This window comes from Delphinapterus leucas, chromosome 8 (genome assembly GCF_059928025.1).
Source record: "Delphinapterus leucas isolate spDelLeu-1000000601 "Yukka" chromosome 8, BTC_Dleu_Yukka2, whole genome shotgun sequence".
Lineage (NCBI taxonomy): Eukaryota > Metazoa > Chordata > Mammalia > Artiodactyla > Monodontidae > Delphinapterus > Delphinapterus leucas.
This window is the reverse complement of record NC_143136.1, coordinates 47,974,984-47,994,632: the sequence shown is the minus strand read 5'-3', so window position 1 is coordinate 47,994,632 and position 19,649 is coordinate 47,974,984. Positions and strand designations below refer to the sequence as shown.

The following is a 19,649-nucleotide window of genomic DNA, read 5'->3' as shown; positions in this document are numbered from 1 at the left end:
AATGTGAATGGGCCTCAACCAACCCATTGAAGGAATGAATAGACTAAAAGACTCAATAAGAAAACTTATTTCTAACTGCTTGACTGTCTTCAAGCTGGGACATCAGTATTCTCCTGCATTCAAGCTCAGTCTGGAACTTACACCACTAGCTGGCTCTCCTGCATCTCCAGTTTGCTAACTACAGATCTCAGATCTTATGTCAAAAAACCTCGCCTCGCATCACTTCACTTCACCTCACCTCGCCTCGCGTCTTCGCCTTGCTGTGCCTCAGCCAACGAGTCATGCTGCACCTGCCGGTTCTCTGCCTACTTCCCAGCTGCCATGTGACCCTGCTGGTCCTGCAGCCTGGTCAGCGCCTGGCCCACTTGGAGCCTCCCCGCCAGTGCCCCGCGTCGACCGTAGAGGTGGCTATTGCCCTCATGGTGTTTTTTACCACCTTCTTAACCCCCAGTGGTTATGTGCTAAGCAATATGAACCAGTTCTGAAGACGGTAGTGGGAGAAGATGTAGAGCAGCTGTTAACGTCCAACAAACTTTCAGAAAACGCTGTGGCTTCTTTAAATGAGTAAAAGTGCTTAGTTCGGTTGATGATGCAACCGCTGTGGGTATTCACTTTCATAACCACATGCTTATGGTAAATATTTTGCACTTTTTTTGTATTGTGTATTATAGAAAGTTGTATAGTCATTTAAAAATGTTAAATAAAATTGAGGCAGTTGTTCATGCTTGGTAAAAAAAAAAAAAAGAGAGAGAGAGGTGTCTTATATTGATACCACACACACACACACAGAGTCAAATTCTCAAAAGCAAAGAATACAACAGTGTTTGCCAGGGGCTGGGGGGGATGGAGAAAATGGGGAATTGTTATTTAATGGGCATAAAATTTCAGTTACACTGGATGAATAAATTCTAGAATGTATGCTGCACAACATAGTACATATAGTTTACAATACAGTATTGTGCTCTTAAAAATTTAAGAGGGTAGATCTCATGTTAAGATCTCATCACAATAAATAAATAAACAAGAAAACTCTGGAAGGTATTGCTATGTATATTACCTTGATTGTGGTGATGGTATCAAAGGTGTATAAAGGTGTGTGCATATGTCCCAATTCATCAAACTGTACACATTAAATACATGCAGCATACATATAAATGATAACTCAACAAGGCTGTTAAAAAATAGGAAACTTCCTCAATCTGATCAAATGAATCTAAAAAAAAATCTACAGCCTAGATCTTCAATAATGAAGGAAACCTGAATATTTACCCTGTGTAATCAGGAAAAGGGTAATGATTCCCACTTTCAACATTCCTGTTCAACATTGTTCTGAAGGCCCTAGCCATTGCAATAAGGCAAAAAAAATCAATAAAAGATAAAGCCAGGAAAGTAAGAAGTAAACCTTTTGCAGACAGTATGATTGTTTAAATAGAAAATTCCATGGAATCCACAAAAAAACTACTAATATTTATGAATTAATACGGCAAAATTCAAGGATAAAAGATTAAAATACCAAAATCAGTTGTACTTTTGTTAACTAGTGGCAACAACTAAAAAAATAAAATATTTAAATTTCCATTCACTATACACAAAATAAAATATTCATGAAAAGTCTAACAAAAGATGCACTATTTCTCAACAATGTAAATTACATATCGTTGATGATAGAAAATAAAAGACTACTAGGTGGAGAAATATTCAATACTCATGGACTGAAACACTTAGTATTTTTAAGATAGTAACACCTCCCATTTCAACTATGCATTAAATACAATTCCAATTATACAAATCGACAAGCTGATTCAAAAATGATTTTGAATAAAAAGAAAAATCTGGAAGACTTATTCCACCTAATTTTGAGAATAAAGCTACAAAATCAAAACTGTTTGGTATTAGTGAAAAGATAATATACATCAATGTAACAAAATGGAACATCCAGAAATAGGCCACATATATAGGGTCAATTTGTTTCTGACAAAGATGCCAAAGCAATTTAATCTGTATGCATAAAGATTGAACATTCTCCCTTTTCTCATGCCATGAAGAAAAAATGAACTCAAAATGAAAAGCCTACCTAAATATTCAACTAAAAATGATAAAATTTCTTAAAGAAAACAGTTTATTTGTAATCTAACAAAGATTTTTTAGATAAATTAACAAAACATGGAACATAAAAGAAAAAATTGTAAACTGCGACTTCATTAAAAAAAGCGTTCTTGGGCTTCCCTGGTGGCGCAGTGGTTGAGAGTCCGCCTGCTGATGCAGGGGACACGGGTTTGTGCCCCGGTCCGGGAAGATCCCACATGCCGCGGAGCGGCTGGGCCCGTGAGCCATGGCCGCTGAGCCTGCGCGTCCAGAGCCTGTGCTCCACAAGGGGAGAGGCCACAACAGTGAGAGGCCCGCGTACCGAAAAAAAAAAAAAAAAAAAAGCGTTCTTCAAGGACTTCCCCGGTTGTCCAGTAGTTAAGACTCCACACTCCCAATGCAGGGGACCCAGTTCCATCCCTGGTCAGGGAAGTGGATCCCACATGCCTCAATTAAAAGATCCCACATGCCTCAACTAAGACCCGGCGCAGCCAAATACAATTTTTCTTTTTAAAGTACTCTGCAAAAAACATTATACAATGAAGAGAAAAACTGTTGAGCTGCCAGGTGTCAAGATGGTAGATTACCGACAATGAGCCAAACCAAAAGTAACAATCCAGGCTTTGTTCACTTACTGTGTGTGTTTGTTAGGACTGCCATAACTGCCTAAACCATACCACAGACTGGGTGGTTTAAACTTACAGTTCTAGAGGCTAGAGATCAAGATGTCAGCAGGGTTGTTTCTTCTGAGGCCTCTCTCCTGGGCTTGTAGATAACCATCTTCTCCCTATGTCTTCACGTGATCTTCCCTCTGTGTGTCTTTGTCCTAAAATTCTCTTCTTATAAGGACACCAGTCATACTGCATTAGAGTCCATGCCAATGACCTCATTTAAACTTATTACCTCTTTAAGTCCATATTTCCAAATACAGTCACATTCTGAGGTACTGGAGGTTACCTCAATATGAATTGTTCAGGGACACAATTTTCCCCATGATACTGCGATAGTGCAGGCAAGAAGCAAAGAAAAAGAAAAGTACAGGCTAGCCAATGTTCCATTTTTCCCCATGGAAGGGTACCGGCAGAGGGTCAGTCAGATGATATGCAGCACAGTGGGGGAAATCATCTCAAGGCTGAGGATCCTGAAAAAGAAAGAAAGAGAAAAAAGAAACCCTCCTGCCTTTTATAGACCCAGGTGGCCAGGAGCAGGGGGAGGGAGATGTGGTAGGAGTGAAAAAGTGCTGAGTCAGAGTGGAGCAAATATTTTAGCAAGAAGGTTTCAGCTGAGGCGCCTAAAATGTGCCTCAGCTGTGGGTTCTGAATGGCGGCACCTACTTTAGGAATGCTGATATGCATATGAACATGGCTCGCCCAGAAGTGGGGGGCTTTGTCCTTGACTGCCACTCTCTCCATAGTTACAGTCTCAAGAATGGTTGTTCATGAATACAGTGTATAAATACGTGAAAGTCTACATTTTAAATATAAGATTAGGAACACATACTCTAGAAGCAATTAAAATAAATTTGTCAGGGTACTGATAAAGGAACTGTGGAAATAAACTAAGACAACCCAAATGAGAATGAGTAAATGAGATTTATTCAGAGCTTGCTATAGCAAGGGAGTCAGCCATCAACCCTTTTGTTGGCAGAGACTCAAAGGCAGACAGATGAATGGGAAAGCTTTATATGGAAAGAAAAAAAAAGGAAGGCTTCAGTATCCTCTGATTGGAGGCTGTTGCCCTGGAGAAGCCGTAAGCAGACTAACTAGAAGTGGAGCAACCTATACGATTGGTTAGGGGAGCACACTTGGCTTTCTCTGGTTGATCCTAAGTTGGAAGCAGGGGCAAAAATTAGAGAAGCCTCCGTTACTGATCAAGTCCTGGCTGTTTTGGGTCAATGGCTACTGAGGCTGTTGTTTAGCTTCCTGGACTGGTTGCTGCAGGTTGAGGGTCAGAATTCTACTTTTATATATGGTTTTGAGATAGGCTGGGACTGGGACCCTTTACTGGAGTGCTTGCACCTGGACAGACATCTCCTTCTTGAGCAACAGAATACAAAGAAACTATAAGGGATTAAAAATAACTGCATGCATGCACAGTTGGGGCAAATTATGAACAGTAAGATAGAAAAAGGCCAAAAACCAACTGACATGTCTGAGGTTCCGGGAGCAAAAGCAGGGTGCTGCACATGATCCCTGCACACAGCACCACCAAGGGGGTACGCAGACCACCTGAGCCACCCTTCCGGCTCACCCACCCATCTGCCCCTACTCTCACCACATTTAAGGAACCAGCTTGCCCCACCCTGGGGGAGCAAGCAAGGGCACCTGTTACTTGTTTTCACTCCCTCTTGCTGAAGCAGGAGTCCCAGTAAAGCCTTGCTTAAGTTTCTCGTCTGACCTCTATCAATTTCTATTTGATTAAGGAGTCCAAGGACCTAGGTTGGTAACACTTTGGCTATTGTCCATTTATATATTCAATCTCTCAGTGAGAAAGCAGTAAAAAATGAGTGCAGAATTTTATGACCAACTTATACTGTCAACTCCTGAATAAAGCCCAAGTAACATATATTCTTTTGCATTTTTGTCTGGAGTTTATACGTGGAATTGAAAGTAACATTAAATATGTAATTAGAATTAAAATTACATTGTAAAGTAGGAAAAGTGTTCACAAAGCACAAAATTAAGTGAAATAACCATGAATGTGCTATAAGATACTGAGGAGGAAAAATCAAAGCCTAGAGTTTCCCAGAAGACAGTGAATGCAATGCAAGTCACAAATAAGGCATAACACAAGATCAGCAGATTAGAGATCCTAAAGGCAAATTATAATTTTTTAATTTACCACATTTTTTTCCAGAAAAAAACTTGGAGTAGTATTTAGAACAGGCATATATTCCAAGGCATTGATAAAATTAATGACTGGAGAACAAACCAAATTTTAAACTGTCTCTCAGCCAGGGTAAAAATAAATGTTAATTGCATTTGCTCTCTTTAATTGAAAGAATGAACAATACCGAAACCTCAAAGAAGGGAATAATGTTTTAAACACTAAAAGAAATTTCTCATAGTCTGGTAGTTTGATATGATGATAAATAGTGTAGTCTCTAAAACAAGACTGCCTCAGATCAAGTCCTATCTCTGCCACTTATAAGCTGGTTGTTTCTCTCTATAACATGAAATTCTTGTCATGGTTATGTAGCATATATTTAAACCACTTAAACATAACACCTAGCACCTTATTTAATATCTCTTCAAAGTTAGCTATAAATATATTATTCACATAAGAAATAAGTATTGAGTGCTGAAAACTGTCTAGTCACTATTTTAAACACTGGGGATACAACAGTAAGCCAAATAGACACGGTCCCTGGTTTTATAGTTGCATTATGGAGCCATACAAATGCTATAAAGAAGATTAGGGCAAAGTAAGAGTTAGCGATACTGCAGAGAGAAGTGTTCTATATATAGAATAGTCCAAGAAGAACTTCTACACAGTAACTTTTGAACATAGACCTGAAAATAGATAGGGGAAAAGTCACAGGGAAGGGTAGAAGAGTGTGTTTGATAGAAGGAACTTTCTGAAGTGTCACATACATGTCAATGCATTCTTAGCATGTTCCAAAAACAACAAGGCCATATTGGTGAAATGGAAATCATGACATGCTTTGAGCAGAGCAATGATTTGATTTTATTTTGAAAGTATCATACTGGCTACTCTTAGCAGCATGAACTATAGGGAGGCAAGACAGAAGAAAGATCATTATCTTTGTCAATGTCTCCCCCACCTTTCCCCCATATATATCATCCATTCATTTATTTATCTATCTATCTAGAGTATATTATATAATACACATATGTTGTATGTATAAAAGAAGACCAGCTATTATATTTGCCTTGTTCATCTAAGGTGATATAACGAGAACTCTTTTGGAGAGAATTTTTAAAACAGAAGTAAATAGAGGGTATTGTTTTGCTTTGGTTTTTGTTTTCTGTTTGTCTTGCTATAATTTTAATGAAAGATGAGGGCCTGGGAAAGTGAAATTCAATGAAAGCAAGGTTGTAAGGATCTAAGATAAGTACGCCTCAGTTTGAATCTTGGTTCTGTGACCTTGGACAAATTACTTAACCTCCCTGTGATTCAGTTTCTTCATCTTTAAATTGGAATAATGCTAGGACCTACAGCAAAGTTGATGTTTTTGTTGTTGAGAATTAAGTCAATATATATAAAATACTTAGGAAAATGCCTGCAATTTAACAAGCATTTAATAAATATGAGTTCTTATTCTTATTATTGAAGAAAGAGAAAAATGATTTGATTGACCAAACATCATGTGGCTCTAAAAGAATATTTTAAATTGTAACTTAACTAGTAGAATTGTGTCAGTGTAGGTGATTTTGCTCAGCAGCACAGTGGTGAGCCTCTGGGTCAGACACTCTGAAGGACAGCAGCAATCTGAGGTCTTTTATAGACTGAGGTTTATCATACAGATGGCTAGCAGGTGTTGAGTGCAGTTTTGCAGGGTATGCAAAGCAAACAGTCTCTAAATGGCCTAATCTAAAAAATCTGAGTTTGGTGCCTGTGGGCTTTGGAGCTAATGGGCCCCAGTCTGCTATGAAGAAATAATCACCATAGGGCCAATAGACAGAGGCCATCTTTGCCTTGTTTATATAACAGAGCCTCCCATGAGTCCCATGTGATGTGGACATGACTGGTTCAGAGTCAAGTCTGTAGTCAGGGACCCTGAAATAGCAGGGTCCCAAAAAGCAGGTGCCTGAAGAAAAATCTGACAGAGAAGTAGAGAGGGCTCCTCTTCCACTCAGGATGAAAGGAAGCCTGAGAGGGACAAGCGCTGTCAGTGGGCACTTTTTAAGACACGGAGATCAGGTTCTTTGTTACTCTGGCATGGACTTTTGTTGCAAAGGCTATCCGGGCAGTGACCAGAGGATACGAACGACAGAAGTGTTCTGTGCCTCACCTTAATAAGAGATCCCATAAACCATATTTCCACACACCTCTCGTCATTTGTAGACAAAGTCTGAGAAGCCTGAGAGACCAAGCATTTTACCTAGAGAGACTGAATGTTTCCTTAAAAGATTCTTGAATCACTTATCTATACTAAGTCTAGCTCTTTTGTTGATTTTCCTTTGCCTGCTATCCAAGATAGGGGTTGGGGAGAGCCTGCGAGGAAAAAGAAACCATTTATAGACAAAGAAATCACCTTTCATCTGATCACAGCTGTGGTTGTTTGAGGATTTTTCCAGGCTTTCTACCTACTCATTATTTGAGATTATGGTATTGTGGGGGGGGGAGGTGTGGTATCTGTGTTTGGTAAAAAACTTTTATGGTTGCTTGTATTTTCTTTAGTTCTCAATTTATTCAGCTTACAAATTTAAAAATATATTTTCCTTTTAAACTCCTAAACACAGTTTATAATCTGGTGTATTCAATTATAAATATAGTAATGTGGGTTATCATTAAATACCTTTATTTGGAAAATTTGTTTTTTTAACAACTTTACTGAGGTATACAAAAAACTACACATATTTAAATATGCCATTTGATGGGTTTAGACACAAGCAAACATCTGTGATGCCATCAGTATAATCAAGGTAGTAGACATATCCAACACCTTCCGAAGTTTTCTTGTGTCCCTTTATTGTGTTTAATTTTTCAGTAAGAACACTTAACATGAGGTATACCTTCCTAACAAATTTTGGAGTGCACCATGCCTTATTGTTAGCCATAGGCACTATTATACAGCAGATTTCTAGAATTTACTCACCTAGCATAACAGAAAATTTGCATCCATTGAACAACAGCTCTCCATTTCCCTCAACCCCCCAGCCCCTGGCAACCACTATTCTACTCTCTGTTTCTATGAGTTTGACTATTTTAGAAACCTTAGATAAGTGGAATCAAATTTAATGCCCAATTAATTTTCATTTTCATTTCCATGAGTAAATTTCCCTAAATATCTAGTAATGTTTACAAACTTAATTTTATCAATTCTGTAAGACATTTCAAACTACATCTGAAAATTTAATCTATTTCTCTCAACCATTTGCAATACCTACTTCCAAATGTTTGAAAAACTCTTTTACATCTAATAAATCAGACTTTTTTTCAATCTCCTTCAATGTTTCAAATAAACATACAGACAAGCACAATGATTTTAAAACTTGTCACTATACCTGTTAAATACAATTTAAACCAATAAATGTTATATTTAAATCTACTATAATTCTATAAATACAAACATTAATTTAAATCTATGAATGTTATAGAATTTGATTTAAAAATCACACAAACACTCCCATGCAGACATGCATAAATATGGATAATTATAGGCATAGGGGACAGTGTTAAAAATAACTATATCAACTATGTAAACACTGATCCACTTACAGACACCTCCCATCTTCTCTCATTCCCACATACATCATATTCAAACCATCCATACATGTCCATATCCAAAAGCATAAGACCCATTGTTCCAAAAGCATACATAAACTCATATTTACATATACATATTTAAATATAACTGGAATGGACTTATAAATATTGTTGGGAAAATATCAATCCTAAAATAATCTTGCCATATTAATATATTCTAATGATTTAAATACACATGTGGTATAATAAATAATACCAAAATTCTTATAAAAATTGAATTGCTTCATTTGGTATTGCAATATAAAATATTCACATAAAGAAATCTTGTAGAATTGGCAACAGTGTAGCATATCTGTTCCTTTGTGTTCAAAGCACATCATTTCTTAGGTGAAGATTAGCTTCAGATCTCTAAGGAGTCACTTTTAGTCCTCAAAGTGAACATTGTGAAGAATGGGACATTCTTATATAATAGGTTTCCTTAGATTTGTCACCTATTTCAGCCAGGTTTAACATTATTTTAGACTTTGCATCTTTTAATCTGAACATCAGAGTTTTCGCAGCAACTTTTGAATAAGCTTATTACTAAGTCATGGAGCTGGAGATGACTAGTTGAGAATGGCCCTTGCAAAATAGCACCTGAGCTGTATACCCAGCAGTAATAGGATTTGCAAAGTGAAGTAAACAAAAAGTCTAATTCATTCTCTTTAGATTTTAAAATAAAAAGGATCATTTTACATAGTAAATAATTAATTCATTTCTCAAAATGATAACCCCCTGCTAGTTACCTTCTGAATAAAAAACTATTTTTATGGTTTTGGATATATGTAAACAGAAAGTTTTAATGCTTAAAAATATATGTAGATTCCAAAATGAATCTGAGGATACAGTATATTTAAATATACTTCAATATTAATGTTGAAATATGTTATAATTCATCAATGAGTTTATTTTTGGTTTCAGTATGAATTCATAATTAGACCAAACATGGCTTGAACAGTATATATTTGCAATGAAGAAACTGAATATTTGGGGTAATTGAATCATAAATTTTACCCATTATACCTGGACTTTATGTCTATATCCTTCAAAAGAGCTCTAACATCCTTAATTGCATCCTGTATTATTTTTGTAAAATAGCTTTGCACAATTTATTGCACAATTATTTCAGAACAATATGAGGACACAGAGATATCACATTCATTTTATTTTCTTTCCATTGTGTTTTATGGTTGTGTGAGGAACTGTGGTTCTATAATTTGTATTTTGTTTGAATATTGGACACTACATTAATTTAATTGAAATTTTTAAAAACTTAACAATCGTCCACAGTGAAGAAATACTATTTCAACATTTTTGGTAAATATAGAGATGTACCACCAGATCTCCCACCAGGAAGGCTGACTGCATAACAGTGGAGAGGAAAGTTGGCAGACAGCTTCCAGTTCGTAAGTTCTTCAGAGCCTGCCGCAGCTGCAAACACCTAACCTCACCCAACTTCATGCCCTTCCCAGGAAACCTGTATCCAGACTGAAAGAGATAAGGAGACAAGGGCCTTGCCCTTTTGACCCAACTGTGTATCATCTGATGGGCAACACTCCTGAGAGCCCCTTGCCAGGTTGACCAAGGCTTTTCTTTTATTTATTTTTTTCTTTTTTCCTTTAACATCTTTATTGGAGTATAATTGCTTTACAACGTTGTGTTAGTTTCTGCTGTAAAACAGAGTGAATCAGCTATATGTATACATATATCTCCATAATGCCTCCTTCTTGCATCTCCCTCCCACCCTCATTATCCCACCCCTCTGGGTGGTCACAAAGCACCGAGCTGATCTCCCTGTGCTATACAGCTGCTTCCCACTAGCTATCTGTTATACATTTGGTAGTGTATATATGTCAATGTTACTCTCTCACTTCGTCCCAGCTTACCCTTCTCCCTCCCCATGTCCTCAAGTCCATTTTCTATGTCTGTGTCTTTATTCCTGTCCTGCCCCTAGGTTCTTCAGAACTTTTTCTTTTTAGATTCCGTATATATGTGTTAGCATATGTGTTAGCATACGGTATTTGTCTTTCTCTTTCTGACTTACTTCACTCTGTATGACAGACTCAAGGTCCATCCAACTCACTACAAATAACTCAATTTTGTTTCTTTTTATGGCTGAGTAATATTCCATTGTATATATGTGCCACATCTTCTTTATCCATTCATCTCTCAACTTAGGTTGCTTCCATGTCCTGGCTATTGTAAATAGAGCTGCAATGAACATCTTGGTACATGACTCTTTTTGAATTATGGTTTTCTCAGGGTATATGCCCAGTAGTGGGATTGCTGGGTCATATGGTAGTTCTATTTTCAGTTTTTTAAGGAACCTCCATACTGTTCTCCATAGTGGCTGTATCAATTTACATTCCCACCAACAGTGAAAGAGGTTTCCCTTTTCAGCACACCCCCTCTAGTATTTATAGTTTGTAGATTTTTTGATGATTGCCATTCTGACAGGTGTGAGGTGATACTTAATTGTAGTTTTGATTTGCATTTCTCTAATAACAGTGATGTTGAGCATCCTTTCATGTGTTTGTTGGCAATCTGTATATCTTCTTTGGAGAAATGTCTATTTAGGTTTTCTGCCCATTTTTGGATTGAGTTGTTTGTTCTTTTGATATTGAGCTGCATGAGCTGCTTGTATATTTTGGAGATTAATCCTTTGTCAGTGGCTTCCTTTGCAAATATTTTCTCCCATTCTGAGGGTTGTCTTTTCATCTTGTTTATGGATTCCTTTGCTGTGCAAAAGCTTTTAAGTTTCATTTGGTCCCATTTGTTTACTTTTGTTTTTATTTCCATTTCTCTAGGAGGTGGGTCAAAAAGGATCTTGCTGTGATTTATGTTATAGAGTGTTCTGCCTATGTTTTCCTCTAAGAGTTTGATAGTTTCTGGCCTTACATTTAGGTCTTTAATCCATTTTTAGTTTATTTTTGTGTATGGTGTTCGGAAGTGTTCTAATTTCATTCTTTTACATGTAGCTGTCCAGTTTTCCCAGCACCACTTATTGAAGAGGGAGTTTTTCCTCCATTGTATACTCTTGCCTCCTTTATCAAACATAAGGTGACCATAGGTGTATGGGTTTATCTCTGGGCTTTCTATCCTGTTCCATTGATCTATATTTCTGTTTTTGTGCCAGTACCATACTGTCTTGATTACTGTAGCTTTGTAGTATAGTCTGAAGTCAGGGAGCCTGATTCCTCCAGCTCCATTTTTCATTCTGAAGATTGCTTTGGCTATTCGGGGTCTTTTGTGTTTCCATACAAATTGTGAAATTTTTTGTCCTAGTTCTGTGAAAAATGTCATTGGTAGTTTGATAGGGATTGCACTGATTCTGTAGATTGCTTTGAGTAGTATAGTCATTTTCACAATGTTGATTCTTCCCATCCAAGAACATGGTATATCTCTCCATCTATTTGTATCATCTTTAATTTCTTTCATCAGTGTCTTATAGTTTTCTGAATACAAGTCTTTTGTCTCCTTAGGTAGGGTTACTCCTAGATATTTTATTCTTTTGTTGCAGTCGTAAATGGGAGTGTTTCCTTAATTTCTCTTTCAGATTTTTCATCATTAGTGTATAGTAATGCAAGAGACTTTTGTGCATTAATTTTGTATCCTGCTACTTTACCAAATTCATTGCTTAGCTCTAGTAATTTTCTAATAGCATCTTTAGGATTCTCTACATTGACAGCTTTACTTCTTCTTTTCCAATTTGGATTCCTTTTATTTCTTTTTCTTCTCTGATTGCTGTGGCTAAAACTTCCAAAACTATGTGAATAATAATGGTGAGTGTGGGCAACCTTGTCTTTGTCGTGATCTGAGAGGAAATGGTTTCAGTTTTTCACCATTGAGAACAATCTTGGCTGTGGGTTTGTCATATATGGTTTTTATTATGTTGAGGTAGGTTCCCTCTATGCCTGTTTTCTGGAGAGTTTTTATCATAAATGGGTGTTGAATTTTGTAAAAAGCTTTTTCTGCATCTACTGAGATTATCATATGGTTTTTATCCTTCATTTTTTTGATACTGTGTATCACATTGATTGATTTGCATTTATTGAAGATTCCTTGCTTTCCTGGGATAAACCCCACTTGATCATCGTGTATGATCCTTTTAATGTGCTGTTGGATTCTGTTTGCTAGTATTTTGTTGAGGATTTTTGCATCTATGTTCATCAGTGATATTGGCCTGTAGTTTACTTTCTTTGTGACAACTTTGTCTGGTTTTGGTATCAGGGTGATGGTGGCCGTGTAGAATGAGTTTGGGAGTGTTCCTCCCTCTGCAATTTTTGGGAAGAGTTTGAGAAGGATAGGTGTTAGCTCTTCTCTAAATGTTTGATGGAATTTGCCATCTGTGAAGCCATCTGGTCCTGGGCTTTTGTTTGTTGGAAGATTTTTAGTCACAGTTTCAATTTCAGTGCTTGCGATTGGTCTGTGTATATTTTTTATTTCTTCCTGGTTCAGTCTCAGAAGGTTGTGCTTTTCTAAGAATTTGTCCATTTCTTCCAGGTTGTCCATTTTATTGACATATAGTTGCTTGTAGTAACCATTTTATCTCCCAGCTCACTTATCTGTTCTTCTGCCTCAGTTATTCTGCTATTGGTTACTTCTAGAGTATTTTAATTTCAGTAATTGTGCTGTTCATCACTGCTGTTTGCTCTTTAGTTCTTCTAGATCCTCGTTAAATATTTCTTGTATTTTCTCCATTCTGTTTCTGAGATTTTGGATCAATTGCAGACAATTTTGTTATACCACTACTTAAATGAACCAAGGCTCTTAATATCAACCTGAAAATAAACATTATGACATTTTAAGAGCTCACAGAACTTTATCTGTGGTCAGGTCATTATTAACCTCAAAGCACTACACTTTCTGTTAGGGAGCACTTACTGACCTTTAGTTTCTTGGTGTCAAGACTACCCTTCTATCCTCTGCTCAGTGATGCTGGGGTAGGAAATCTGCAAACTATATTTAGCCAATTCCTTTACCAGCTGAGAGTTACTCTCTCCTAGTAGTAATCACTGGTAGAAGATTAGAAAGCTGGAATGAGGAGAAGAGCTTCCAGCTCATTGGTCTGGTTGACCTCTCTCTGGTTAGGAAAGTTAAGTTCAGATTCCAGCATCTTTTGACACACCCAGCAGTCATGTGTCACTCCCTCTGGAGTATGCATAACAGCCCAGAAACATGAACTGAGGCGTTAGAGCTTCAGAAGCACCAATTTGTACCCACCCCTCCTCTGCTCTCTATACTCCATCAATCACAGCCCTTCATCACAGGTGTGAGCATCAGAGTCAGGATTCCTAGACTCAGGTGATATAACTTCTTCCCTTTGGTTTCCCTGCTCAAATAACGGTGGGGCCTTTATGCAATTTTGATTCTCTGGCTTCCCTTAGGATCCTTTTATCCTCTGTTGGGCTCCATCTATGAAAACATATGCCTGCATTAAATCTCTGTGTTTTGGTTTTTTTTACTGGACCCTGACTGATACAGGATGTTTTCTCAGAACTGGGGTGGAGTGGAATATAAATTCTTATACATCAAGAAAATTTAGTTTATAAACATGAACACAACATGAGAAGATGTGATAGCATGAGAGCACAAGCCAAGTATTATTGAAATTCTTACATTGGAAAATCAATACAAAATACATGTTTAATAAAATCATAATGTTTTAAGTAGTGATCTTTTTTCACAGTGCATACATATACAAAACAAGACCTAAAATGAAGTTACCTAGAAAAGATAACTTCACCAACATCTAATTAGAGTCTACTAAATTATAACTTACAAGATACATTGAGAAAATCGTCCATTCATTCAAGATTTGTAATTTCTTCTTTAAGACGTAAAGTATATAACATCTTTGGTAAAAACCTTGCAATTGGGGGTAATATTTAACTCAATATTACGGACAAAACTATTGCAGTATGCAGCCTTGAAGATGTTCCCTACCTCATCCCTCCACTGCCCCTGCCTACAGGTATTCAAGCCCTTGTGTAATACCCTACCCTTGAATATGGCCTGGACTTACTGGCTCATTTCTAGTGAATATGATATAGTGGACATGAAGAGCTGCAGTCTTTCTTGCTCTGTCTTAGACTGCCCACTCAGAGGGAAACCAGCTGGCAGCCCTGTGGAGAGGCCACATCACTATGCCTACAAACAGACCTTCTGAGGCCTGTCAATAATCGTGAAAGTAAGCTTGGAAGTGAATCCTACCCTAGTTGAAATATGAGACAACTGCAGTCCTAGCTGACACTTTGATTGCAGTCTCTTGAGAGGCCATTGAGCAGAAATACGCAGCAAATCTGTGCCTGACTTCCTGACTGACAGAAACTGTGAAATAATAAAAGTTTGCTGTTTTCAACCACTAAGTTTTGGAGTAATTTATTAGGCAGAAATAGATTACTAACACAGATTTTGGTGCCTGAATGTGAGGACTGCCATTACAAAAACCTAAAATGTGGGAACAACTTTGAAACCGAGCAGTGGACTTTAAGGAGAGTGTTAGTGAAAACTTAAAATGCCTTCAACATTCTGTCTGTGGAATTTAGGACTTTATGCTGCGGGTGAGGGCTTACAAGAAAGAGAGGGAAATCTTTCTGAAAAATGGAATAAGGAGAATCCTTGTTACTTAGTGGCAGAAAGATTAACAACACCAAACTGGATTGTGTAGAAAGTAGAACATATGCCTAATGAGCTGGGTGATCTCCCTAAAGAGATGTATAAGAAAAGAGATACATAAGAAAAAAGATGTATAAGAAAAGTTTTGAAGGTGCAGCCTAGCTTCTTCATGTTGCTAATAGTGAACCGAAAGAAAAAAGAGATAAATTGAAAGACAGACTTAAAAAAGAGCCAAAACTTGACAGTTTAAATAATCTTCAGCCTCTCCAGACCACATGATGCTAAAATTAAGAATGTACCAAAAGAGAAGAGGCCTTTGGACCTCCAGATTCTACTTGCAGGAAGCAGGCTACTACATCTGTTTAGCTACAAAAAAAAGTGCTACCTTTCATGCAATAGGTAAAATGACTCAGAGGGTGAAAACATGAGCCCAGAGATCATACGTGAGTGCCAAGGAAAATTATTTCCAGGCCTTAAGGCATAATCAAGGAGCTCCTAACATTTCCATATATTTTAGAATTCTTATAAACAAGTGACTACTTGTCTCACTTCCCCCCTTTCTAAACTGAATGTCTATAGCAGTTATCCTATACCTGTCTCACCATTAATGTTAGGTATTTTGAGGGCGGACAACATGTCTTTTTGGTTTCCAGGGTCTACAGATTCAGAACTGTAATTGAGGAGCTGTACTTAGAAAACAAACTTAAAGGGCTTTATCCATGTATGGACCTGAATTAGATGATGAGATTCTGGACTTTGAGCTGATTAAGTAATGGTATAAAGAGCTCTCTAAGGAGAAATACAGGATATATGTCAGAAAATAAAACTTTTGAAATGGAAAAGAGTTTTCAAAAACTATCCAAACTTTACTAATTTCTTAAAAGCATAAGAAGGAAAAAATAATCAAGAACATAATCTTTTCCTCATTTTTATTAGATTATGTTCTTATTATTGAGTTCTAAGTGTTCATTTTATATGTGTGTGTGTGTGTGTGTGTGTACAAGTTCTTTATCAGATATGTGTTTTGAAAATATTTCCTTCCATTCTATGGCTTGCCTTTTTATTTTCTTACAATGACTATTGAAGAGCATCATAATTTTAACTTTGATGAAGTCCCATTTATCATTTTTTTTGGATTTTATAATTCATGATTTTTTTGTCCAGTCTAAGAAGTATTTGCCTAACCTATGGTCACAAAATTTTTTTCTTTGTACTCTACTAGAAGCTTTACAGTTTTACTTTTTACATTTAGGTCAATGATCAGCTCTGAATTAGGTATTGTAAATGTATAAATTAAGTTTTTAGGTTAAATTTTTTTCCCATGTGGATATTTAACTTTCCCATCATCACTTTTTTTTGAGTATTTCTCCCACTGTATATCTTTTATAAAAACTGAATTGACCATATCTGTGCAGGTGTATTTCTGAACTCTCTATTTTATGCCACCAATATATACGTCTAATACTTAAGTAATAGTACACTATCTTAATTACTGTAGCTTTATGGTAAATCTTGAAATCAGGTAGCTTAAATCCTTTAACTTTGCTCTCCTTTTTCTAAAATGTTTTGGATTTTCTAGGTCCTTCATATTTTCTTATGAATTTGAGAATCAGCCTGTCAATTTCTGAGAACTCCCAGTGAGGTTTTGATGGAATTAATGTTTGCCATGTTTTACATATGGTTGCTTGCTAAAAATTAGTAGTATACAGAAGAAAATAGCTTAGCTTTCAAAAGTGCTTACTCAAGGAAAATGCAAATGATTAGTTAGAGAGTAATATGGAAAACATTTGGCCAACAGGTTTTTTATCAATTAATAATTTTCTTCATTAAAATACATAAATCCAGCAATAACTCTTAAATAAAAGAAATACAATATTGTCTAACTCCCTTTTTGTATCTAGCTTTACATCATTAAGATGTCTTTCTCACTAGACTACAGGTGAAAATCAAAATGTTAGTGCAAATTAACAATGCTTGCTATAATAAGCATAGCATAAACAATTCTTTTATTTTTTTAACATCTTTATTGGAGTATAATTGCTTTACAATGGTGTGTTAGCTTCTGCTGTATCACAAAGCGAATCAGCTATACATATACATGTATCCTTCCTCTTGCATCTCCCTCCCACCCTCCCTATCCCACCCCTCTAGATGATCACAAAGCACTGAGCTGATCTCCCTGTGCTATGCAGCTGCTTCCCACTATCTATTTTACATTTGGTAGTATATATATGTCCATGCCACTCTCTCACTTCATCCCAGCTTGCCCTTCCCCCTCCCCGTGTCCTCAAGTCCATTCTCTACGTCTGCATCTTTATTCCTGTCCTGCCCCTAGGTTCTTCAGAGCCTTTTTTTTTTTTTTTAGATTCCATATATATGTGTTAGCATATGGTATTTGTTTTTCTCCTTCTGACTTACTTGACTCTGTATGACAGACTCTAGGTCCATCCACCTCACTACAGATAACTCAATTTCATTTCTTTTTATGGCTGAGTAATATTCCATTGTATATATGTACCACCATATGACCCAGCAATCCCACTACTGGGCATATAGCCTGAGAAAACCATAATTCAAAAAGAGTCATGTACCACAATGTTCACTGCAACTCTATTTACAATAGCCAGGACATGGAAGCAACCTAAGTGTCCATCGACAGATGAATGGATAAAGATGTGGCGTAAACCCTTCTTAATTTTCTTATTGTTCATTAATGAGACAGCAACACATTTTTTTTATATATTATTATATTCATTATAAACATATAGCACTCTTATTCTTCTCAGATGCCCCACTGAATGAGTTTGATGATGCAGTTCTCAAGAGAGAGAAATATATAGTGCTGTGTGGCTAAAAGCAAATTTTCTTTAAATAGATTATCTCTTTCATAGACTGAAAAGTACATGCAGTTCTTATAAACATTTAAATTCTGTTTAAGTAGTAGAATAACAATTTGACAATATACTTCAAACATTTTTTAGGTTTAAGTAGATACATTTATAAACAGTCAAAAAATATCTGTCAGCTCTTTTGGTCTACAATTATAATATATAGACTTAATAGAACAGCATCTCTGAACACTTGTACCTTTACTGGCTGGAATGACAACAGGAAATCATGTTGAGTGGAACCTAGAGAAATATGCTTAAGTATTCTGCTGTCTAGGGAGCAAAGGCTCTGAAATATCTCAGTCTGGCACTGTTCCCACTGAGTGAGCTGAAAAGGTCAGGCAAGGGTCTTTAGGGAGCTGGAAGGGGTCAGTGTTTATAGGTATGTTGGGTTATCTGTCACTCAGTTTCTCTGGATGATCAGTTTGAGATTTCCCACTGGCTAATCATCTTTCATAGTTATCATATCTAGACTGACACATATTATCTGAAACTCTGACCATTTCTTACTACATCCACTGTGAGTAACCACCACCATTTCTCAGCTGGGTCATTATTATAGATTCTTAACTGGTTTTTCCTCGCATTTCTATGTCTGTTCTCTACTCAAAAGCCAGAGTGAGGCTTAGAATCATTATCCAGATCATCTCATTCTATTTTTCAAAACCATTCAGTGCCTCTCCATCTCACTCAAAGCAAAAGCCAAAGTTCTCACATGGTCTGAATGACCCTCCAAGGTCTGTGCTTCTCAGTATAAGTTTTGTCCCTGCTTCTCTCAAGACAGTATTAAAGGCCACAAGAATGAGTCAACATAATTCTACAGTCTGACATTTTTCTACTTAGTTCTCCAAACATCCAAACTCTGTAGGCCTATGATATACGTCTTTCCACAACACACACACACACACACACACACACACACACACACACAGAGATAATTTAACCAGGTGCTTAATTACCAAATAAGGATTGCCAAATGCCCACTTGTTAGTGAATGTATTGGGTTGGTCAAAAAGTTTGTTCATTATGTTATGTAAACGTAACATCTTATGGAAAAAACTGAACGAACTTTTTGACTAACCCAATATATTCCCATCCTTCTGACAACTCCAAAAATTTCATACTTTAGAGCTTGTCAGAGGTAACAGCCTACTTGCAAGTATCAGATTAAGTATTAGGAAACTTTTGACTGCAAATGATGCCAGTACATCTCAGACTAGCTCTAAGAAAAGAAAATATAGTGCCAAAATTGAGACTTTGAAAGGAGAAAATGAATTCAGGTCTCTCTTCTCCTATTGACTTGGCTTTGCTTCCTACTGTGCAGGGCTCCTTTTGTGAGCTCTACAGATGGGCTTCCATCATTCAAATAGGTGAGATGACCATCAGAGTCCTCAACATCACATCTCATAGTTTAGCAGGTTTAGAGGGGGTTTTCTTCCCTCTTTCCTGGTTTATTAAAGTTAATATTTGAGAGTATATCTCACTGGCACTGTTTAGATTACATGCATAATTCTTTGACAAACACTGTTAAGAAAGAGAAGTCATAATTGGCCTGATCTTGATCACTGTTCCCGTAAAACCTGGAAGTGCCTTACCAGGATGACATAACAGGTAAGACAGTAATTC

The 19,649-nt window shown here is 36.8% G+C and overlaps 1 protein-coding gene across 1 annotated transcript; it reads left to right on the top strand.

Moving 5' to 3' along the window:
* Positions 1-214: 214 nt before the first annotated feature.
* Positions 215-508, top strand: LOC111172029 (cytochrome c oxidase subunit 8C, mitochondrial). Its single transcript, XM_022568254.2, has one exon. The coding sequence runs from the start codon at positions 282-284 to the stop codon at positions 483-485; it is 204 nt and encodes a 67-aa protein (XP_022423962.1). The 5' UTR covers positions 215-281; the 3' UTR covers positions 486-508.
* Positions 509-19,649: the final 19,141 nt, after the last annotated feature.

Excerpts from the sequence above, each read along its gene's own strand:
- LOC111172029 (XM_022568254.2), top strand. The coding sequence starts at position 282 with ATGCTGCACCTGCCGGTTCTCTGCCTACTTCCCAGCTGCCATGTGACC.